General features: G+C 34.9%; 1 protein-coding gene across 2 annotated transcripts in view; it reads left to right on the top strand.

The window, feature by feature from the left end:
• LOC110030594 (novel plant SNARE 12-like) overlaps positions 1–20,034 on the top strand; it is a 35,929-nt gene that overhangs the window by 7,844 nt on the left and 8,051 nt on the right. Inside the window, exons 2-9 of one of the 2 annotated variants that reach the window (XM_020733373.1) lie at positions 6,195–6,287; positions 6,967–7,060; positions 7,137–7,174; positions 12,802–12,899; positions 16,303–16,382; positions 16,698–16,754; positions 16,877–16,969; positions 17,063–17,137. In XM_020733373.1, coding sequence (XP_020589032.1) covers positions 6,195–6,287; positions 6,967–7,060; positions 7,137–7,174; positions 12,802–12,899; positions 16,303–16,382; positions 16,698–16,754; positions 16,877–16,969; positions 17,063–17,137 — 628 coding nt within the window. The remainder of the gene's footprint in view (positions 1–6,194; positions 6,288–6,966; positions 7,061–7,136; positions 7,175–12,801; positions 12,900–16,302; positions 16,383–16,697; positions 16,755–16,876; positions 16,970–17,062; positions 17,138–20,034) is intronic. The other variant, XM_020733374.1, reaches the window with a different exon arrangement.

Raw genomic sequence — 20,034 nt, 5'->3', positions numbered from 1 at the left:
TTATTTTTCTTATTTATTCTAAGAGTTGTAGTCTTTGTAAAATTAAGATTAATTACGGGGGCACTAGCTTGTAGGATTGCTATAGAGAGGTGGGCTTACTATGTCATTTGCGCATTAGTGGGCCCAGTGTAAAAAATGTAAAGCCCATCAAACCATTGCCCAATGCAAGTTTTACTCATTTATTGATGAATTAGTGTAAAAGTAGGCAAATCCACATTCTATTTCATGCTTTGGATGAAAAAGGATCTCAAAAAACATTCAAAAACTGAGGTATATTTTTTTCTTTATAGAAGCAAGTAAATACCGAAAGTTAAGATAAAGCTAATGATGATGATGTTGAGAAGCTTGCAAAATCTTTAATGGAGATAGACCCTAGAGAAGTTTAAGTAGCTAAACAAAAGATGTGTTTTTCAGTATGGCTTAAAAAGGGAAGATATACATGCTTACCACTCAATTCATATGTATTTTTACATTTCTAACACCCAAACTTCAATTTTTACATACATGCCTCCTTACCTATGCATTAGAAAGTGTATTTCACTTTTTAAAAGTTAAAATGGTGGTGGTAATTTTTATGCCATATGAAAGATTTGGTTGGTATAAATCTATAAAGTAAAATTTAGATTTTAGATGTATAGATACATAGGAAATGAGTGGTATGTATGTAAATGCTCCTAAAACAATTGAAGGCCAGATAAATTTGTATGGAGCACATTTTCCTTGCTGGGAATGTGTATGGATAATGTTTATTATCTTGAGGAAATCTTAGCCTGAAGTTTCTAACATAAATAATTTTTATGCATTGCCTTGAGATTGGGTTTGCTTAATAATTCTTGCTATGTTCTGATATGAAGTTAGCCGCTAATACTGAAGTTAACACAAACCGCAATTCAAACGACACATTTTTTATTACTAAAACTGAGAAAGTATGATGACATTTTGATGAAAGAAAGAGCACAAGCATTTAAACAATGATACAATATGCGACAACTCAACAAACAATAAAATGAGCAATGTAAACGGCCGAAACAATCTTGAATGGTGTTGGATGGCGTTGATTGTCATAAGATATATATATATATATCTATATTATATATATATATGTATGTATATATATGTATACATACACACGTATATGTATACATATACGTATATGTATATGTATACATATACATATACGTATATGTATACATATATGTGTATATATAAAAAAAAATAATAATAATAATAATAAATAAATAAAAGGGTGTTGTTTTGGAAAGACACTTTTCAGTGGGGATTAGATCGCAACCTTTTTCACTTGACTCACTCATTTGATCATATCCAGTCAGAATGAACGAGGGAGGAGAAACTATCGTATCCCAGAGCGAGAGAGGAAGGAAGAAACAATAGAAGATGGGGAGAAGTTTTAGTGAGAAGAAGAAGTCAAAATGAAATTGTGCTCGCCTGCTCCACTTACCCGAGTTTGGCATCGAGCAGCTTCGACGCCGTTTTAACGTGTAGGAGGGGTTGCTTACAGTGGAAGGAGAAGCTGACTTTCGACGTTGCTACATGCGCAGCAATAGAGTTACGACTTTTTCTAGGCTTGTGGTGTCGGATAAGCCACGATCGAAGCCAGGAAGAAGAAGAAGAAAATCGTGCGTGAAGTTAGGTTTGTCGCCATACGAAGGAGAAAAGGAATGTGAGTCGAGCTTCTTGCGGTGCTCTCATGCAGGAGGAAGAAGATAAGAGGCACTCGAGCTGTTTTGCGTCGAGTTTAGACTGGAGGAAGGAGAAAAGGGGCGTTGTTTTGGAATGACTCCGTTTGGCGGGTATTAGATCGCAACCTTTTCCACTTGACTCCTCATTCGATCGTATCCAGTGAGAATAAATGAGCGAGGAGAAACTGTCGTATCCCAGAGCGAGAGAGGAAGGGAGAAATGACTCCTTATTTGAAGGAAGAAACAATCCTAGATGGTGTTGGATGGTGTTGGATTGTAATTATATATATATAATAATAATAATAATAATAATAATAATAAATAAATAAATAAATAAATAAAAGGGGCATTGTTTTGGAAAGACACGTCTTGGTGAGGATTAAATCACAACCATTTCCACTTGACTCCTAATTTGATCGTATCCAGTGAGAATGAATGAGCGAGGAGAAATTGTTGTATCCCAGAGCGAGAGAGGAAGGAAGAAACAATAAAAGAAGGGGAGAAATTTCAGTGAAGAGAAAAAGAAGTCGAAGTCAGAAGGAAATTGTGCTCGCGTGCTTCACTTACCCGGGTTCGGCATCAAGTAGCTTCGTCACCGTTTTAACGTGCAGGAGTCACATCCGAAGGGAAGTCGAACCTTGTTCACAGTGCAAGGAGAAGCTGGCTTTCAACATTGCTACATGCGAAGCAATAGAGTTACGACATTTTTTAGGGCTTGTGGTGCCAGATAAGCAACAGTCAAAGCTAGGAGGAAGAAGAAAATCGTGGGTGAAGTTAGGGTTGTCGTGCCATATGAAGGAGAAGAGGAATGTGAGTCGAGCTTCCTGTGGTGCTCTGTTGCAAGAAGAAGAAGATAAGAGGGACTTGAGTTGTTCTACGTCAAGTTTAGATCGGAAAAGAAGGAGAAAAGGGAGGAGAACGAGCTTTGCGGTGCTCGCGTGCATTTCCTTGAGTCGAACCACGATTTAGATTGGAAAAGAAGGAGAAAATGGAGGAGAACGAGCTATGCGGTGCTCGCGTGCATTTCGTTGAGTCGAACCACGATCGAAGAAGGAAAGAGGAGGGATCTCGCGCGGTCGAATAGGGACTGAAGGCAAGAAGAAGAAGATGAGGAGCGGGCCTTCACATGTTTGAGCTTAGGATAGTCGACCAAGTATAAAAGGGTAAAGATAAAGTTTCATAATTAATTATGTTAATTAATATAATATTATTGTGTGTGTGTGTGCGTGAGCTATTTGATTTAGTTTAAGTCTAAAAAATATATATAAATATAATTAATTAAATAGATATAATATTAACATTAATGGTTTATGAATTTAAATCAGGTATTGTAGTGGAAGATTGCGAGGGAAGGGGAAGAGTTGGCCAACCAAAAGATTTTAAGGGATTTTAACTTTTAGGGAGAGAAAAGCTTGTGATGCAAGCAAGTTAGGGAGTAGATCGATCTGAAAACCTATAAGGTCAAGGTTAAATCTTATGTTATTAATGAAATTAATGACACAATTAGCTAAATTAATTAGTGTTATTAAATTTTATTATTATTAAGAAGTGAGGAAGAAGGCCGACTAATCGTTTGGATTTGTGGAAGACATATACATTTAAAAAATAAGGTATGTTTTAAATTAAGGATTAATTTACTTAATTAAGAATTGATATTTAATAAATTATTAATGTTTAACTATAATTTAGGTTGAAGCACATTTAAGCCTAGAAGATCAGGAGTCGATGTGACAAGTAAGTTAAGCAATGTGAGTAATTATTTTTTTATATGTATTAAATTTAAATTTTATCAAATAAAAAATTTCTTTAATGCTTTAGATAATTATTTTAAGATTTTATGTATGTTGTAACTTAAGAATTAAAGGAAATGAATGGGAAAAAGAAAAATGATTATTTAATGTCTTTAAAAGGAGATAATTTAAACGAAATGAAATGAAAGTTAAAGGTTTAAGTCATACATGATTACACCCAGATAACACTGGTAGAGAATGAAATGTATATGTGCACGTTAAAGAAAATGGTAAAAGTGCGCCGTCAGGTGCAATTTGAGGTTAAATTTAGGTACAATTTTGAGAGTGTCTTCAGACGCATTTTTTATAGTGCATTCAGACACATTTTTTAGGATATCTTCTGATATGACGGTAATCTTGTCATGACTTAAAAAAATGTTAAAAACTGTAAATACTTAAAATAGAACAGGAATAGATAAATTTAAGGTTTTAATGAAATTGATTGCATTTTCTTCTGGTCATTTATGCATAACATATTATAGCATAAGAAATTTAATACATATTAAATTATAATTACTCACTAAGTTGTACTTACAGTTGTAAATAATGTTTTTTTCAAGAGAAAAAAGTTCTAGGTGATATTTCTAATAAGAAATATTTGGTTTACAAGAGGAGAATCACTGCTACTAATAAGTATTAGTTTATCATATGACTTTAATTTCTTTTATTATTTACTTCTGTTTAGAGACACTTTATATGTTAAACTGAGATGTTTTTCGATTATGATTAGGCTTCTAGATGGTTTAAATTTTATTGCATTTTGTGGATTAGTGACTCTTTTACATATATTGGAAGTTTCATAAATTTTTGAAAAGTAATATGAAATGTTAATACCGTCTGACCGCCGTTCTCACCTTAGTTAATTCCAAGTACCGGGTCGGGTCGTGACATGAATGGTGGCTGAGAATCCGCCAGATGGACTGGGGGAAGGTCGATGATGGCTAGAAGGACACTGGATGAAACGTCAGCGCTAGAGGGCGGCAGCAAGAGTGTAGGAGGTGGTCAACGACGACTGAAGGGGCGCTGGAGGGGACCTGACGGATCGTCAACTGGCTGGAGGTGGCTAGGAGGTGCGAAAACAGTGGGAGGTGACGTAGGAAGGTCGATGTGGCGATCTGGAAGGAGAGTGCGACCTGTCTATGCCGCTGAAGGGAACCTGAAGGGTTGGTCAGCCTGCTAGGTAGGCCGGGAGATGCGACAGCGACGGGAGGTGGCGTAGGAAGGAGTGGAGCGGAGATACACACCACCTTAGGCAAGAATAGCCCTAGCACCACTCGATGGAGTATACAACGCTCAAAGATGGAATGACGGGAAGGCACACCTGAAATTAGAAATCAACAAAACAAATTAGACCTAACAAAAGAACATGCATAAATGGGGGAGGAAGGGATACCACAAATGCAAGATCCCAGGAAAGGAAGCAGATGAAAAATGGAAGGGATTGCAATGTTTAGGCGAGGAGGCGAAAGAGTTGGGCACGAGGGGAGAGGAGCGAATTGGGCACGAGGGGAGAGGAGCGAATTGGGCACGGGAAGCAGAGGGGCTAAATTTAAATGAAATTGGACCGGTTTGGTCCAGCGGGAAGGCTGGACCGGCTTCCTGTTTCACCCAGCTCGATGGGCTCTAAGCAGCTTGCGTCAGCCGCAGACAAAGAATAAAGATTTTAAATGGTGATGGTTTTCTAATAGACGATGTTTTGAGCAGTAAGAGCTTGACTAAGATTGAATATCTATGTCACGATTTACTTTTAATAAAAGTTCAAAATGTAGTTGGAGTTGGAGCAAAGAACAATTTAGGTTGGAAATGAAGAGTGAAAGAGATCTTTAGGGAGCCTTTTTGACTTGGAAAAGATATGAAGACCAACTCTAAAATGATATGAGTATGAGTTTGGGTGCTCTTTGCCTCTTGGGAAAATCAAATTTTGATGTTTGAGATCAAATATTCATGCATCATCTGAACTATTGGTCGTTTAACATTTGGGCTCCTAGTTCATTGGTTTGCGTGTGGAATGTGAACCGTTTTTACTTTTTATGATCTTTTTCTGTCATCGGAGTAGAGAAGGAGAAATGAAGGAGCATTAATAATTCATTGAAAGACGGGAAAAATGAAAATTAAATGGAAGTTTGTAGGACTCTTGAGCAGCACAGAAAAATTTTGCACCCAATGATAAAAAGTGTGGTATTGAGGTACTCATTGTGCACTTTTAATCACTAAAACATTTAAGAATAAGCACATGGATGGCGACATAAACATTCACACAAGCATATTGGATAACCAAACAATTAAACAAGAAATGCAACATTGTTATGGAGACAAAAAATTTAAGGAAGATTTACATGCATACCACTCAATTCTTATGTATTTACATATCTAACACCTATACTTCAATTTTTACATATACGTCACCTTATATATAAATGAAAAGATGTATTTTATTTTTTAAAAGCCAAATAGTGGTATTTTTATATGATATGAAAGATTTGGGTTGTATAAACTTAAAAAATTAAGTTTTGGTGTTAAATATGTAAATGCAGAGAAATTTGGTGTTATGTATGTAAATGCCCCTAAATTTAAAATCTAGAATGCCCTCAGTAAACTGCAATGGCATTTCATATTTCAATTATCAATGCAGCTGACGCTACAGGTTTATATAAATTTATGATCGGATTGTCAAAATTTTTGATATCTTTGTGTTTTTTCACAGCAATGGGTTTCAGAAGCTGGACAAGATCAAGGAGCCTAATAGACAAAGCAAGCAGCTTGAGGAGCTCACTGCAAAAATGAGGGAGTGCAAGCGGTATGCATTCTGGTTTTGTCTAGCCCAACTTCTAGATTTTTGGTTGGGGAAATTTGCATGCATACCACACAATTTTTATGCATTTACATATCTAATACCTAAAGTTCGATGCTTACATTAATAACACTTAGGTCTTAAAAACCTATGCTTGAAAATTTGTATCTCACTTATAAAAAGTTCGTGAGTGGTATGTTTGATGTGTTATCAAAGATTCGAGTGTTATGTCTTTAAATATGAAATTTTAGGTGTTAGATATGTAAAATATATGAATTATGTGGTATGTTTTTAAATGCCCCTTGTATTTATTAGGCTTTATTCTACAGTGCTCCTGCACCCTTGGATTAACTTATATCTCCAGTACAAACATGTTACCTGCTCTTAACCATTATGTGTTGGAAGATTTACATGCTCAATTCCTGTATTTACATATCCAACACCTAAACTTCAATTTTTACATACATATTATCTTACCTATGACTTTTTAAAAGTTAAAATGGTGCTATATTTGATGTGTTTTGAAAGATTTGAGTGGTATAAATGTAAAAAAGTAAACTTTAGTTGTTAAATATGTAAATTCATATGAATTGAGCAGTATAGTATATACACGGCATGTTCTGCAATTTTTTAAGGTGTAAATGTAATTTTTCGTGTACCAAACATAAGATGGCTTTTTTAACAGCCTAATAAAGGAATTTGATCGTGAAATTAAGGAAGCGGAGAATAACAATTCTCCTGAGATCAATAAGCAGCTCAATGACAGGAAGCAATCCATGGTTTGTCATCTACATGCTTGCACTTTTTTGTTTTATTCTCTTTTACATGTACTCATTTTTAACAAAAAATGTGCAGATCAAGGAGCTAAACTCATATGTAGCCCTCAGGAAGACGTAAGTAAAGGATTTTTGTTGTTTTTTTTACTTTTTTTCTACGTGATGCAATATAATTTAACATTTTCATCTTTAATATATTACTTAGATCAACTTATAAAAAACGTAAGTTTTTCAAATAAGTAAGAGTAAACTCCATTAAAAAAAAAAAGTAGAACTTTTCTTTCAAATATTTGGTTTCCACCTTGTCTAAATTATGATGATAAGCTTTCTTTTTCAGAATCATGTTGATAGCCAATTTGATAGAAGCCGAATGAGTTTCACAGAAATTAGGGCAAACAAATATTTTATTCAATAACACAATAAGACAACCCAAATAGATAAAAGATAAACACCTATAATTCGAGAGGTAAGCGATCTCTCTCAAACCCTATGTATAACACTTACTTTCGAGAGGTAGGTGATTTCTCTCAAACCCTAACCCTAAGATTCAAAGACAACAATCACACATATCAAACCCTAAACTTATGAAGCGCTATTTATACCCACAATAATAACTAATAAAAGATTAAATTTCCCTTAGGCTCATAAAAGAATAAATTGACCTTAAGCGCCAATCTAACATTACTGCATTCCTAAAAAGACAACTTCTACGAGGTGAAAAAAAAAGAAAATTATTGTTGGATTATGTCTCATGGCTCTCACACGACGTCATTATCTGACAATCATGTAGATCTAATCAAAAATTCATAGTGACCATGACTTCGAAATTCGGTCTTGTGCACATCCTTTGTTCACGTCTGAACCTATTGGTACTTTGACTTCAAATCAATTTTGGAGAATATCACAGGCGTAAACAACTTCTCCAGTAGCTTATCGATTACCGTAATCTCTGTCAACTTCTTATCAAGTGTCTCTTCCATGCGATGTAACTCGATCCAGAATTCCTACCTTACATCTTGAATTGTCCTCACTATGGCCTTGAGCTTTACCAACATCTTGCACAAATTGGGGTCATCGCAAGCACACCCATCTTGTCTTCCTCCTAAATACTTTGTAGTGTCAAAATTAGTTCTTTACCCTCTCCACTACTCTTCTCCACCCATCCCATTCCTATTATTACTCCTGAATTGTCTTTCGCCTGGAAGGCTACAACAAGAAAACGTACTAGTGTAGTTGGATGCATCCCTCCTTTGGGGTCTCAACCATTATGGTTCTCTTTTCTAGGATGAAATCCTTCGAATCGATCTTCTCTAACCTCAAATTGACGTCTATTGTCACTCGTTTCAGACCTCCCAATGTCTCATGCAATTACCTCCGAATGTTGTCACTCGAATCCACTCCTGACTCCTTCGTGGAATCCCACGTGCTTCCATTCGTTTCAGTCGTCTAAATGTCGCACCATTCCTTTCAAGTGCTTCTACTTGAGTCAGCTCATGATTCCTTTGCTCAATTTTGTGGCTCCCGATCTGGTTAGAACACTAACAATGCCATGATGCCACACAAGTCCTTACAATCGCATCCGCTTCTGATTCCTTGGCTTGGTCCTTTGGCTCCAACTCCACCTAAAGCACCAACAGTTCCCTAATGCAACACAATTCTTCAGATTGCCACCACTCGCATCTGCTCCTAACGCAGTCGCTCGGTATCGCGGCAGGATGAGGCGGTTTTGTGTGAAACATTATAACCTTCATCATTTTTTTCAGAGCCGTGAATCTCCCCTCCATGGGCCAGAACTGCGTCTCCAGGGACGAGAAATGCTCCTCCATTTCAAATCTGATTTAACTCACCTCTTTCTTCAATTTATCCTCCAAAGCATCTACTCTTTTGGCTGTCATTACTTCCAGGAAGATATTCAACTACGAAGGTAGGATTTTGTACGCTCATTGGCTTCTCAACTAGCTTGAGTCATTTCGTATTACACGGTTCGGTTCTTGTAAACCGCGATCCCACTGTTTGCTTCCTTGCTAGGTCGAATTAAGTTGTTGTATCAATTTGTAGGCGCAATCTTGTCGTTTGTACACCGTGATTTCCCCGCTAGGTTGAATTGAGCGATCTCGTCTTTTGTATGCCATGATACTATTTTTCGCTTGTTGGGTAGCTCTTATTGTAACTGTATCGCAAGTAAGTGATCTTGGATCACGCCGTCAATTTGCAGCTAAATCTTATCATGATCCTGCTGGGAAGCCTCCTGTATTTCAAGATTCGTCTTTCAGGCAACGATTCTTTGTAGAATTTCCGTACGCAGTGATTCTTCATGGAATTTCCTTACGCAGTGATTCTTCATGGAATTTCCGTATGCGAAATTTCTGTACGCAACGAAGTTGCTGATACCAATTTGACAGGAATCGGATTAATTTTCCATAGAAATTAGGGCAAACAATTTTTTTTTTCAATAACACAAAACAAAACAATCCAAATACATAAATGATAAACAACTACAATTTGAAAGGTAGGCGACTATCCCAAATTCTAACCCTAAGATTCAAAGATAGTAATCACACATATATATAACCCTAAAAATATTAAGCGTTTTTTATACTCTACAATAATAACTAGTAAAAGACTAAATTGCCCTTAGACGCACAAAATACTAAATTGACCTTAGGTGTCAGTCTAACACGGTTTTCAAAATCGGCCTGAAATTGATCGAATCAATAATTTAGAATTAGTTTGGGTTGACTCCGACCTAGAATTGGTTAATTAGCATCGGCTTGGCATTTTCTCTTTGTTAGGATTGATTTTTTTTTTCTTTTGCATATTTATGTTCCCACTTTTTTTAGCTAAATTTTGTGCTGAGTTTTCCTCTTCGTACCACCCAATTCGTATGTATATGACACCTAAACTGTGCTTTTTTAAATTTCATATCACATCAAAAAGATCACTATTTTTACTTTTAAAAGTGACTGCATGCATTGGTAAGATGGCTTGTATGTAAAAATTGAAGTTTAGGTGTTAGATATATAACAAGTGGTATGTACATAAATCTTCAAAAAATTTTTGTATGATCAAAGCCTGGGGCTTAGAAACAAGGACCTGGATATGTTTATACGGAACATGCCACCAAGCCCCTAATCTTTTTTATAATATATGGAATAAATTTCTTTTTACCAATTTGTACGTAAGGTTAAAATTTATTATCTTGTATAGTTTTTCGTTTAAATTTATTATCTTGTATAGTTTTTCGTTTAAATTTATTTTAGATACACTCTGAGACATATGATAATCTATTAATCCATTTAATATAATTAATGAAATTATTAAAAAATTAATTATCTAATACTATTAGAATTTTTGAATGCAGGTAGTTATTGTTACAAACTACATGCTACATTGCTTTCTTAGAATCACAGCTATATATTGTAAATTAAATATCTAAATTACAAGCACAATTAAAAAATATGGGAGCCTTACATGCATACCACTTAATTCCTGTGTATTAACACATCTAGCATCTAAACTACAATTTTTACAGACATACCAACTTATATATACATGAAAAGGTGTATTTCACTTTTTAAAAGTTTTAAAAGTTAAAATGGTGGTGTTAAAAGTTAAAATGGTGGTGTTTTTATGTGATATGAAGGATTTGGATGGTATAAATGTAAAAGTATTGGTGTGAGATATGTAAATACCTAGGAATTAGGTGTTATGTATGTAAACGCCCCTAAAAATATTGCATTTATAAAGCCTGCTCCGAGCAGTATGCATCTAGTGTTAATAACACATTTTAATATTTCTTGGGACTCATGACAGTATTTTACCATAATATTGCCTCGTATCTTACAAATTATTTCTAACTTGAAAAAAAAAAGAATGTAATATTCAAAAAAATTCAATTTTTCGTGAGAAAAATAACTAAAATTGAGCATTGAAACTGTTGAAACCGGCAACATTGAAATTCTCACAATGCTAAAACCAAAAATAAAAACCTTGGTAGGATGAGCCTCATTTTGTATCTAATGATTTATGTTTGTGGAAATTGCACAGATTTTTCTGCTTTTTTGCTGAACTACTTTGGATGCTTGAAAACACTACATCTCATGAATTTAATACCAAGGTTAACTCTAGTTGATGTGTAGTGTTTTATGTAAGCTAATATTTTTCTTCGTATTTAACTCAGGCACATTTGCTGACTCGAGTTCTTTTGCTTTTTCTCTCTATTCATAGTAATGAATAAATGACTGGATAATGATTTCTGGAAAATGTATAGTTGAATTAATAGTGCTGAACAAATGAAGTGAAGATTTGTTGGGATTTAGTAATTCTTTGTTGATTGATGAATAATCATAGTGGAACAAGATGCACATTCCCACATTATTCGGTTTGAAATGCTCCTTTTAAACAGAATGAATCCATGTTTGAAAATTATTTTATACATATCTATTTAAATAGCAATAAAAGCCGAAAATAGTCCTCCGACTATTAACAAGTATCCAATTTAGTCGCAGGGTTTTAGAATTTTCCATTTAGTCCTAAACTATTAAAAGTTGTTCCAAATTGTTCATAAATTATATTTCTCGTTAAATTTAACGGTGACTTACATGAATTGAAGGGTATTCCGTCTTTTATGTAATTATTTATAAATATATCCAACTTGAAAATTTGTATATGTTGTTTGGTTGGATTTAGGCTAAATCTTGCTTAAAACCTAATTAAATATTGCTCAAATACGATCAAAGGCAGACATCACAAAATATGAAATCCCATTTCTCCACCATTTTCTACTTTTAAATTCGATTAAATAATTTATTTTGCCACATATAATACATTTTTCTTCTTCCACGAATTACTTCTCTCTACAAACTTATAGTGTCGTATTTACCTGTCTGGAGTCACAGTTTCTTCAGGTCAAACAGACACAGGTCAAAGCCACCTCTTTTTGCAATGAACGATGGTTGAGGGGGGGATGCACAAACTCTGGGATGGAGACAAAGACTTATCGTTGAAGCAAGCATCGCAGATGGAGATGGAGACGAAGACAGAGACTTCTCCATCGAGTGGAGAAGCAGCGAATGTGTACTCGCCTTGAATTGCTTGCTCCATCGATGGTGAAATAGATGGAGAGAAGATGCGCTCGAATGGAAATGAATCTTTGTTGTCGATGAAAGCAACGTGGATGGAGACGGAGACTGCTCCGTTAAGTGGAGAAGAAGCGAATAAGTACACACCTTGAGTTGCTTGCTTCGTCGATGATGAAATAGAAGGGGATAGGCCACATGAGTGGAGGAGCAGCGAAGATTTAGGTTTAAGGTGATATTGTTTTGTCTATGAATCTTCCAGTGAGAACCGACGAACCCTTTGTGTGTTTAATTCTTGAATTTTGTAAATAGATGGAATTACCCTTCAAAATGTGAAAGGAGTAAAATTAAATGAAAATTTTATTTAGGACCAATTCAGAACAATTTTTAATAGTGGGGTACTAAATTGGAACATTATAAAACTCGGTGACTAAATTGGATATTTCTTAATAGTCGGGGGTCTATTTTAGGCTTTTTCTCATTTAAATAATGTAGAGTACGAGTATGATTTCTCAGCTCATTGAACTATTTATCAGAAAGCGTTAACGAATGATGTTAGTGTATAATGCTCAAAATGAATTGAGGAGGGGCTAAGGGGGGAGAGCAATATCTACTTTTTACTTGATTTTTTGTGTTTTATATGAGTCTTTAATTGTGGCAATTCAGGTATATGAGTAACCTCGGCAATAAAAGGATAGAGCTATTTGATTTGGGCGGTGGAAGCAATGATCCTGCGGCTGAGGAAAATGTTCAACTTGCATCAAGTGAGAGACGAAATCCACTTATTGTTCATGTTTTTCTGCCTATACGTTTGAATTACTTGTTTTCCTTATAAAGCTTGTGATATCTTCATTAAAAAAAGGAAAAATTACATTTGTAGCATACAATTCTTATGCATTTACGTATCTCACACCTAAACTTTCATAAAAAACACACACAGGAGTTTCGTGCTTCATACATATGCATGAAAAGGTGTATTTGACTTTTAAAAAAGTGGCAATAATGCTATTTTTGTGTGATATTAAATATTTGAGTGTTATGTCTATAAGTATGAAAGTTTAGGTGTGAGACACATAAATACACAAGGGGTTAAAGCTTTGCTAACGTATTTTTACAGGTTATATTAAAATTTTGGTATATGTGTGAGCTTTGCTAATTCTAGTTGATATGAATTTTGAATCTCTAATCAATTGGGTTAAAGCATGTCTGGCTAAATAATCTCTGCTTCATTTGCTCGCTCGAAAAATGATGGAATTTTTAGATGCTCTACTTAATGATTGAACCTTGATGTAGCCTTCTTTCATATAATGAAGAAAATAAAACTATTATGGTGCACTACGAGATTTTTAATCATCAAGGAGCAAGCAGATGAGATGGAATCGTATTTTATTAGAAAAAAATGTCAAGTATGAAGATATACAGTCATCTAATACACTATGTTCGTGTAATTAATGGCATTATCTGTCTTACAAAAAAGCTGTCAAGTTATTTTCCTAAACTTGGCAAAGCTTGCTATATCATTTTATACTCAACCTATCATGTGTATTAATTGATATACTGAATGTTATCATTTAGTGGTATTAGTTTGAAGTTTCAGATAGTTAAATATGTGGTTGACTAATAGAAGTTGGATAATACAAATTACTTGAATGTGTCAACTTGAAATTCTAGCTGAACTCTTGCATTAATAATTTCATAAGAACCTAACTTGGGTAAAAAGCATTATAATGATGTTCGGCTAGAAAGGCTTTTGGGTCGATTTCACTGGAGAAAGTTTTTTCCAGGTTTGTTTAGTGGTTTTGAACACTGGCGAAAATATGGATCTCCTTGAAAGTTTTGAAGTGCATATGGAATGAATTCCTTGAGAGTTTATGTGCTTAATAGATCTTTTTGGTCTGTGTAGAATAGTGAATTCGACTTAGTGTATTTAATTCCTTGGGTTTTGACATTACCGAAGAATATAATAGGGGCATAAATGAAGGCCTATAATCAAGCCGAGTCAAGTTAAGTTTGTCATGGATTTGATTGGACTTGCTCATATTATAGATTGTTTATGTTCAGCTCATGCTCGAGCTGTGCTTGTACACGTACTTGACTTGTTTAAAGTTTTTAATAATCACATTGATTTATTTGACCTATTTATATTAATTAAATGGATACTTCAACGAGTTAATAGATAAGCTAAAAAATTGAATAAGAACTTAACTTTTCATATGAAGTTATCAATAAATGATTTTACAAATCTAAACAAAGAAAAGTAAATAATTAATTACATTAATTAAGATAATATATAAGGTGCAAGTGGCTTTCTGCTAGCAAATAATATGAATAAGTAATAATAAACTTGATCCTTGAAATGAAGAAATAATAAGGAATTGCATTAATCTAATATGTGTATTGATATTTAATTATAATATATTATTATCAAATATATAATTAAATAACATTTAGTTAATCAATTTTTATTTAAATAATATATCATATATGATATGATTAATAGAGCTTACTATAGAGCATTTAACAAGTTATTTATTGAACAACAAATAAATTTGTTTGTGAACATAAATAAATGTGTATGATTGTATTTAAGTTTTGATCATTATAACTTTCTAGTTTTTAATAAATTTAAAAAATGTTAAAATTTTTTATTTCAATATTTGAACAAGCTTGATTGAGTATTAATCAAGCCATGTTTGAATTAATCATTAAGTGCATTGGCTCATTTACAGCCTTAGGCATAACGAACATTTTAAAGAACGATATATAAATGAATGCAATTTAGAAAATGATAAACTGTGCGACCATGCATTTGCCATACTCGGTAATTGAGCGATTGTGTAGAGATTGGGATAGTCTCACCACAAATTTTCTTGGTGATTCATATCTGCTAAAGATAGATTAAGGAGGTGAACTTAATGGAGAAAAAACGAAAGAGGATTTCTAACAATGTCATAATCCATCAAACACATTCGATATGAATTCACCCTAAGATGCAGTAAACCTTAAGGTGTAGAGGAACTGCTAATATATTAGGGAAATTTATAGACTTAGCACACAATTCTTATTTATTTACATATCTCACACCTTAACTTCCATATTTACATACATAGCACTTTGGTGTTTTAAACCTATGGATGAAACGCCTTTTTTACTTTTAATTAGTGGTAATGGTGATATTAAAGATTTGGGTGCCATGTAAATATGAAAGTTTAGGTGTGAGATATGTAGATACTTAAGAATTGTGTGCTATGTATGTAGATGCTCCAATATATTAATACAAGTTTTTTTTCCCCTCAAATTTACACATGTCAAAAATGCCACCGAGTTTTGGTAGGATTTTTTTTAAAAGATCTACTTATCTGCTAATTCGCAAAGCATGCCTGGTATTTGGTTAATTCAGGTTTCTATTTCATTCTACATGCAGCGTATCAAGTATCATTCTTCAAAATATATGCATGCTTGCTGTGCCACTTTGTGCTTCCGTTCGAGATATTTTGCCTCACCGTCATACATTAACATAAATTACCAGTGGGGTGGAATATATTAAAGTTTCTATTTTTATATAGTCGCATGAAAAACTTCAAAAATTTTTTTTTTTCTACCGGTATATAGTCCCACCCATAAAATGAGAATTATAGACAGACTATTCAGTTACTAAATCTTAAAAAAAAGGAAGATTTACATCCAAGCCACTTCATTCTTATGTGTTTACATATATAACACACAAACTTCACTTTTTACTTATATGCCGCCTTCTCTTTGCATGAAAAGGTTTGTTTCACTTTTTAGAAGTTAAAAAGGTAGTATTTTTTATGGGATGTGAAAGATCTCGGCGGTACAAATGTAAAAGAGCAATGTTTAGGCGTTAGTTATGAAAACACATAGGAATTAGGTGTATTTAAATGCATCCTAGAGTCCCATAGAAGTCATTTTGTTAGCTGGTTTTATTCAACTTCATATTCTTAGCTGAAGTGGGTGCTTCTTCTTGTAAACTAAGAGGTTTTATTGCCCCATATTTAATAAAATGTTTTAGGTTTGAAGCTACACTATTAAAGAACTGAAATTTAGAATTGGTATCCATTGATTTTTTTTTATTATTTAAATCTGGTTTCAACTGCTTTTTGAATATTTTTCCCAAATAAAATGCATAAATTGCTTGATGTTCAGCTATGACAAATCAAGAGCTAATATATGCTGGCCAGAAGACAATGGAAGAAACCGATCAGGCGATCGAGCGGTCGAAAGCGGTACTTATTATATTTCGAATATCCTTTTTGCTTTTTTTTTTGTTCCACCATTTTTGTAAGATTTACATGCATACCACTCAATTCTTATATATTTACATTTCTAACATCTAGACTCCAATTTTCATGTACATTCCACCTTACTTATGCATGAAAAGGTGTATATTATTTTTTAGAAGTTAAAATAGTGGTATTTTTTATGTGATATGAAAGAGTTGGTTGTTATAAATGTAAAAACTAAACTTTAGGTGTAGATATATAAATAATGGGTGGTATGTATATAAATGTCTCTTTTTTTACTTGGAAATCTTTTGGTAGGTTGTGGAGCAAACAATCGAAGTGGGAACACAGACAGCTTCAAATTTGAAGGGCCAAGTAAGTAGGCTTTAAAAAGCTTCTAATTTTCTGAGGTAGCTGATGGATCTGGTGGCGTATATAATTAAGGAGTTCTGTTGGGCCCCATTGTCATTTCTGGGCGTTGCCTCTTTATTATGTAGACCGAGCAAATGGGCCGCATTGTGAACGATCTTGATACAGTCCAGTTTACCATAAAGAAGGCGACTCAACTTGTGAAAGAAATTGGCAGGCAGGTTGTTCAATAGGCCTCTAATCTTAATATTCAATTTGCAATTTTAAAACATTTCCTTTTTTTGTCCTGACTTATAAATATTTGTTTCTTACAGGTTGCAACCGATAGATGCATCATGCTTTTCTTGTTCCTGATTGTCTGTGGTGTAATTGCAATCATTGTTGTCAAGGTACTCTATTTCATTTTTTTCCCGCAATTGCAGACTCCGAAATAGAACTTTGGGGCAATAACATAGCACACAATTCTTATGTTTACATATCTCACCCCTCAGCTGTTATATGTATACATATATTTATACACATAACACTCAAATCTTTAATATATATAAATAATAACACTATTATCACTTTTTAAAAGTCAAATCCATATTTTTCATGCACATGTTTAAAGCACCAAAGTACTATGTACCTAAATATGAAAGTTTAGGTGTGAGATAGTGAGATATTTAAATACATAAGAATTGTGTGCTAGGTATGTAAATTTTTCTAGAACTTTTCATTTTAATGCATGTATTCCATTATCTGTTTTAGCAACTTGTGCAGCGCATTAGAGCTCAAATCCGTCTATGGAAATATAGGAGGTCCGTCTTTTGAAATATTGGAGGATCGGTCTGCCTATTAATTGGAGTTAATTTGGGAAAATCATTTATTAGTTTTATTCTCTTCCTATTTATTTATTTCAGAATTATTTCCATTCCATGGTTAGGCTAGATATATTTGGTAAGATTGTAAATTAAGAGGGATTGGCTTACCTATATATGTAACTTTAGGATTGAAGATTGAATAATAAGAATTCTGAGAATTCAAGTTTTTCCTATTGGTATCAGAGATTGGAAACAAATCCTAGCCCCCTCCAACAGCCATCGGAATCCTTCAGTTGCCTGCAAGCCGTCCCTTCAGCCGGAATCCTCCCTGCTGCAGGCCCTTCCATGCATTCGAAATCCTCCTTTTGTTGCAGGCCCTCCTGAGTTGGCTCCTTGCAGGCTTCTAATATCCTATAGGGTTCCCTCTGGCTTCTCCTTTTCGCTGTCCAACCTTCCCTGCAGGCTTCCTCTCTCCACTGTCCAACCTTCCCGTCAACAACCCATCTGCTACTTTCCCGAGCAAGCAGTAGCCAGCAAAGCCGTTGGACTCCTATCCTGCAGCAAAGGCTACCTGGAAACTTGGAGCTAGCAGCAGCCAGGATTCTTTCCAGTCTTAAACTTGCATAGGTTTTATAACCAAGTACGATATGAAGACGTCTAGTTCTGCTTCAGAGCTTATTTCTGAATCAGAGACCAAGAATGTTGTCCAAACTCCTCCTGAACTCTCTTCACAAATCATAAACTCAATGGTCGTAACTTTCTTCAATGGTCTCAATTCGTGTTTATATACACTTTTGAAAGAGAAAAAGAGGAACATCTGACAGGAGAGGGCGCAGTCCCTGAGTTCATTGATCCTAACCAAATCAAATGGAATATTAAAGATCATATAGTTATGTTTTGGTTGGTCAACTTAATTACTATTGAAGTAAGAGCTCTACAAAATAGCTAACGAAATCTAGGACGTTGTAAGAGAAACTTATTCTAGCATTGAGGATGCTGCAGAATTGTTTGTGATTAAAGCCAAATTACATGATCTTCATCAAGGAGAGCTAAACATCGCCCAATATTTCAAGACCCTGACAAAGTATTGACTTCAATTGGATATTAGGGACATAAGTGTGGAGTTGTGCGTATGATGTTGTGATGTATAAAACCATCATCGAGAAAAAGGGAACTATCGAATTCCTAGTGGGACTAACCAAGGAATTGGATGTGAGAGGGAGGATCATGGGATTAAAACCTCTTCCTTCTACCTTTGAAGTTTTTGCTAAGTTTTTGCTGAAGTTAGAAGAGGAGGGAAAAAAAAAAAAAAAAAACTTGTGACAATTGAAAATTGTTCACCAAGTGTTAGAAGTTCAGTTTTGTACCCTTACAATTTTTTCCATGACTCAAAGTTCAAGAAGAATTGACCCACATGTGACTACTGCAAAATAATTGGGCATTTCAAAGACAATGTTGGAAACCCTATGGGAAACCAACAGATTGGAAACCTATGAAGCTTTTGCTTAAGTTAGAAGAGAAGAGAGTAGGAAAAAACTTATGATAATTAAAAATGGTAGTTCACCAAGTGTTGAAAGATCAACTTTGTGCCCTCATAATTATTTTCATGACTCAAAGTTCAAGAAGAATCGTCCCACATTTGACTATTGAAAAAAAATTGACACCTCAAAGACAAATGTTGGAAACTCCATGGGAAACCGATAGATTGGAAACATGGACAAGAAAGGAAAGATTAAGAAAGAAAGGCTAATACTGTTACTACATTTGAAGTGTCAGGGGACATATTCACCAATAAACAACTTGAAATGCTTAAAAAATTCCGTGGGGGTAATTCTGAACAGCACACCAGCCTCGTGTCACACCAATGTATATCATTCTCCCATCTTGCCAGCAATTTTAACCCAAAACTTGACGTAAGATACAATTTTACTAACGACTTAAACAATGTTACAATGAAGACTTGAAGAAACGAACAACACACAAAGCAAAAGCGTGAAATAAATGATTAAAAATAAAGACTCGACAAAATGAGACACAACAAGCTGACGAGAAGGATATTCAGAGAGACAGTGCTAGATCGGTGGTTGCAGTAAAGACTGGAGAGATGTCGGATGACTGTGGAAGAAGTAGGACAACAAGCCAGCGATCGTCAAGGCGCCGAACCGCAGCTGAAAGGAGCAGCTAGGGCTGCGGTATGGAGAGGCTGGAAGGGGCAGCAGATAGTACAGCCTGCAGGGAAGCTACTGGAAGATGACGTGATGGTTGCGACCTTCAGGGGAGCTGCAGGGAAGAGCTGGAGCAGTTGGAGTTGTGCGGCCTGCAAGGGAATTGTAGGAAAGGAGATTGCAGGTGGCTGTGGCCTGTAGGGAGATGCAGGAAAGGAGACTGTAGGTAGCTTATAGGAAGAGGTGGTGGCCTGTGGTAGCCTGGTGGAAGAGGTGGTGGCCTGCTGGTGGTTGAAGGGTTGGCAGTTTATAGGAAGA

The sequence above is a fragment of the Phalaenopsis equestris genome, unplaced genomic scaffold (assembly GCF_001263595.1).
Source record: "Phalaenopsis equestris unplaced genomic scaffold, ASM126359v1 Scaffold000741, whole genome shotgun sequence".
Classification (NCBI taxonomy): Eukaryota; Viridiplantae; Streptophyta; class Magnoliopsida; order Asparagales; family Orchidaceae; genus Phalaenopsis; species Phalaenopsis equestris.
Note: the sequence above shows the minus strand (reverse complement) of the source record. Positions and strands in the feature narration are given on the sequence as shown.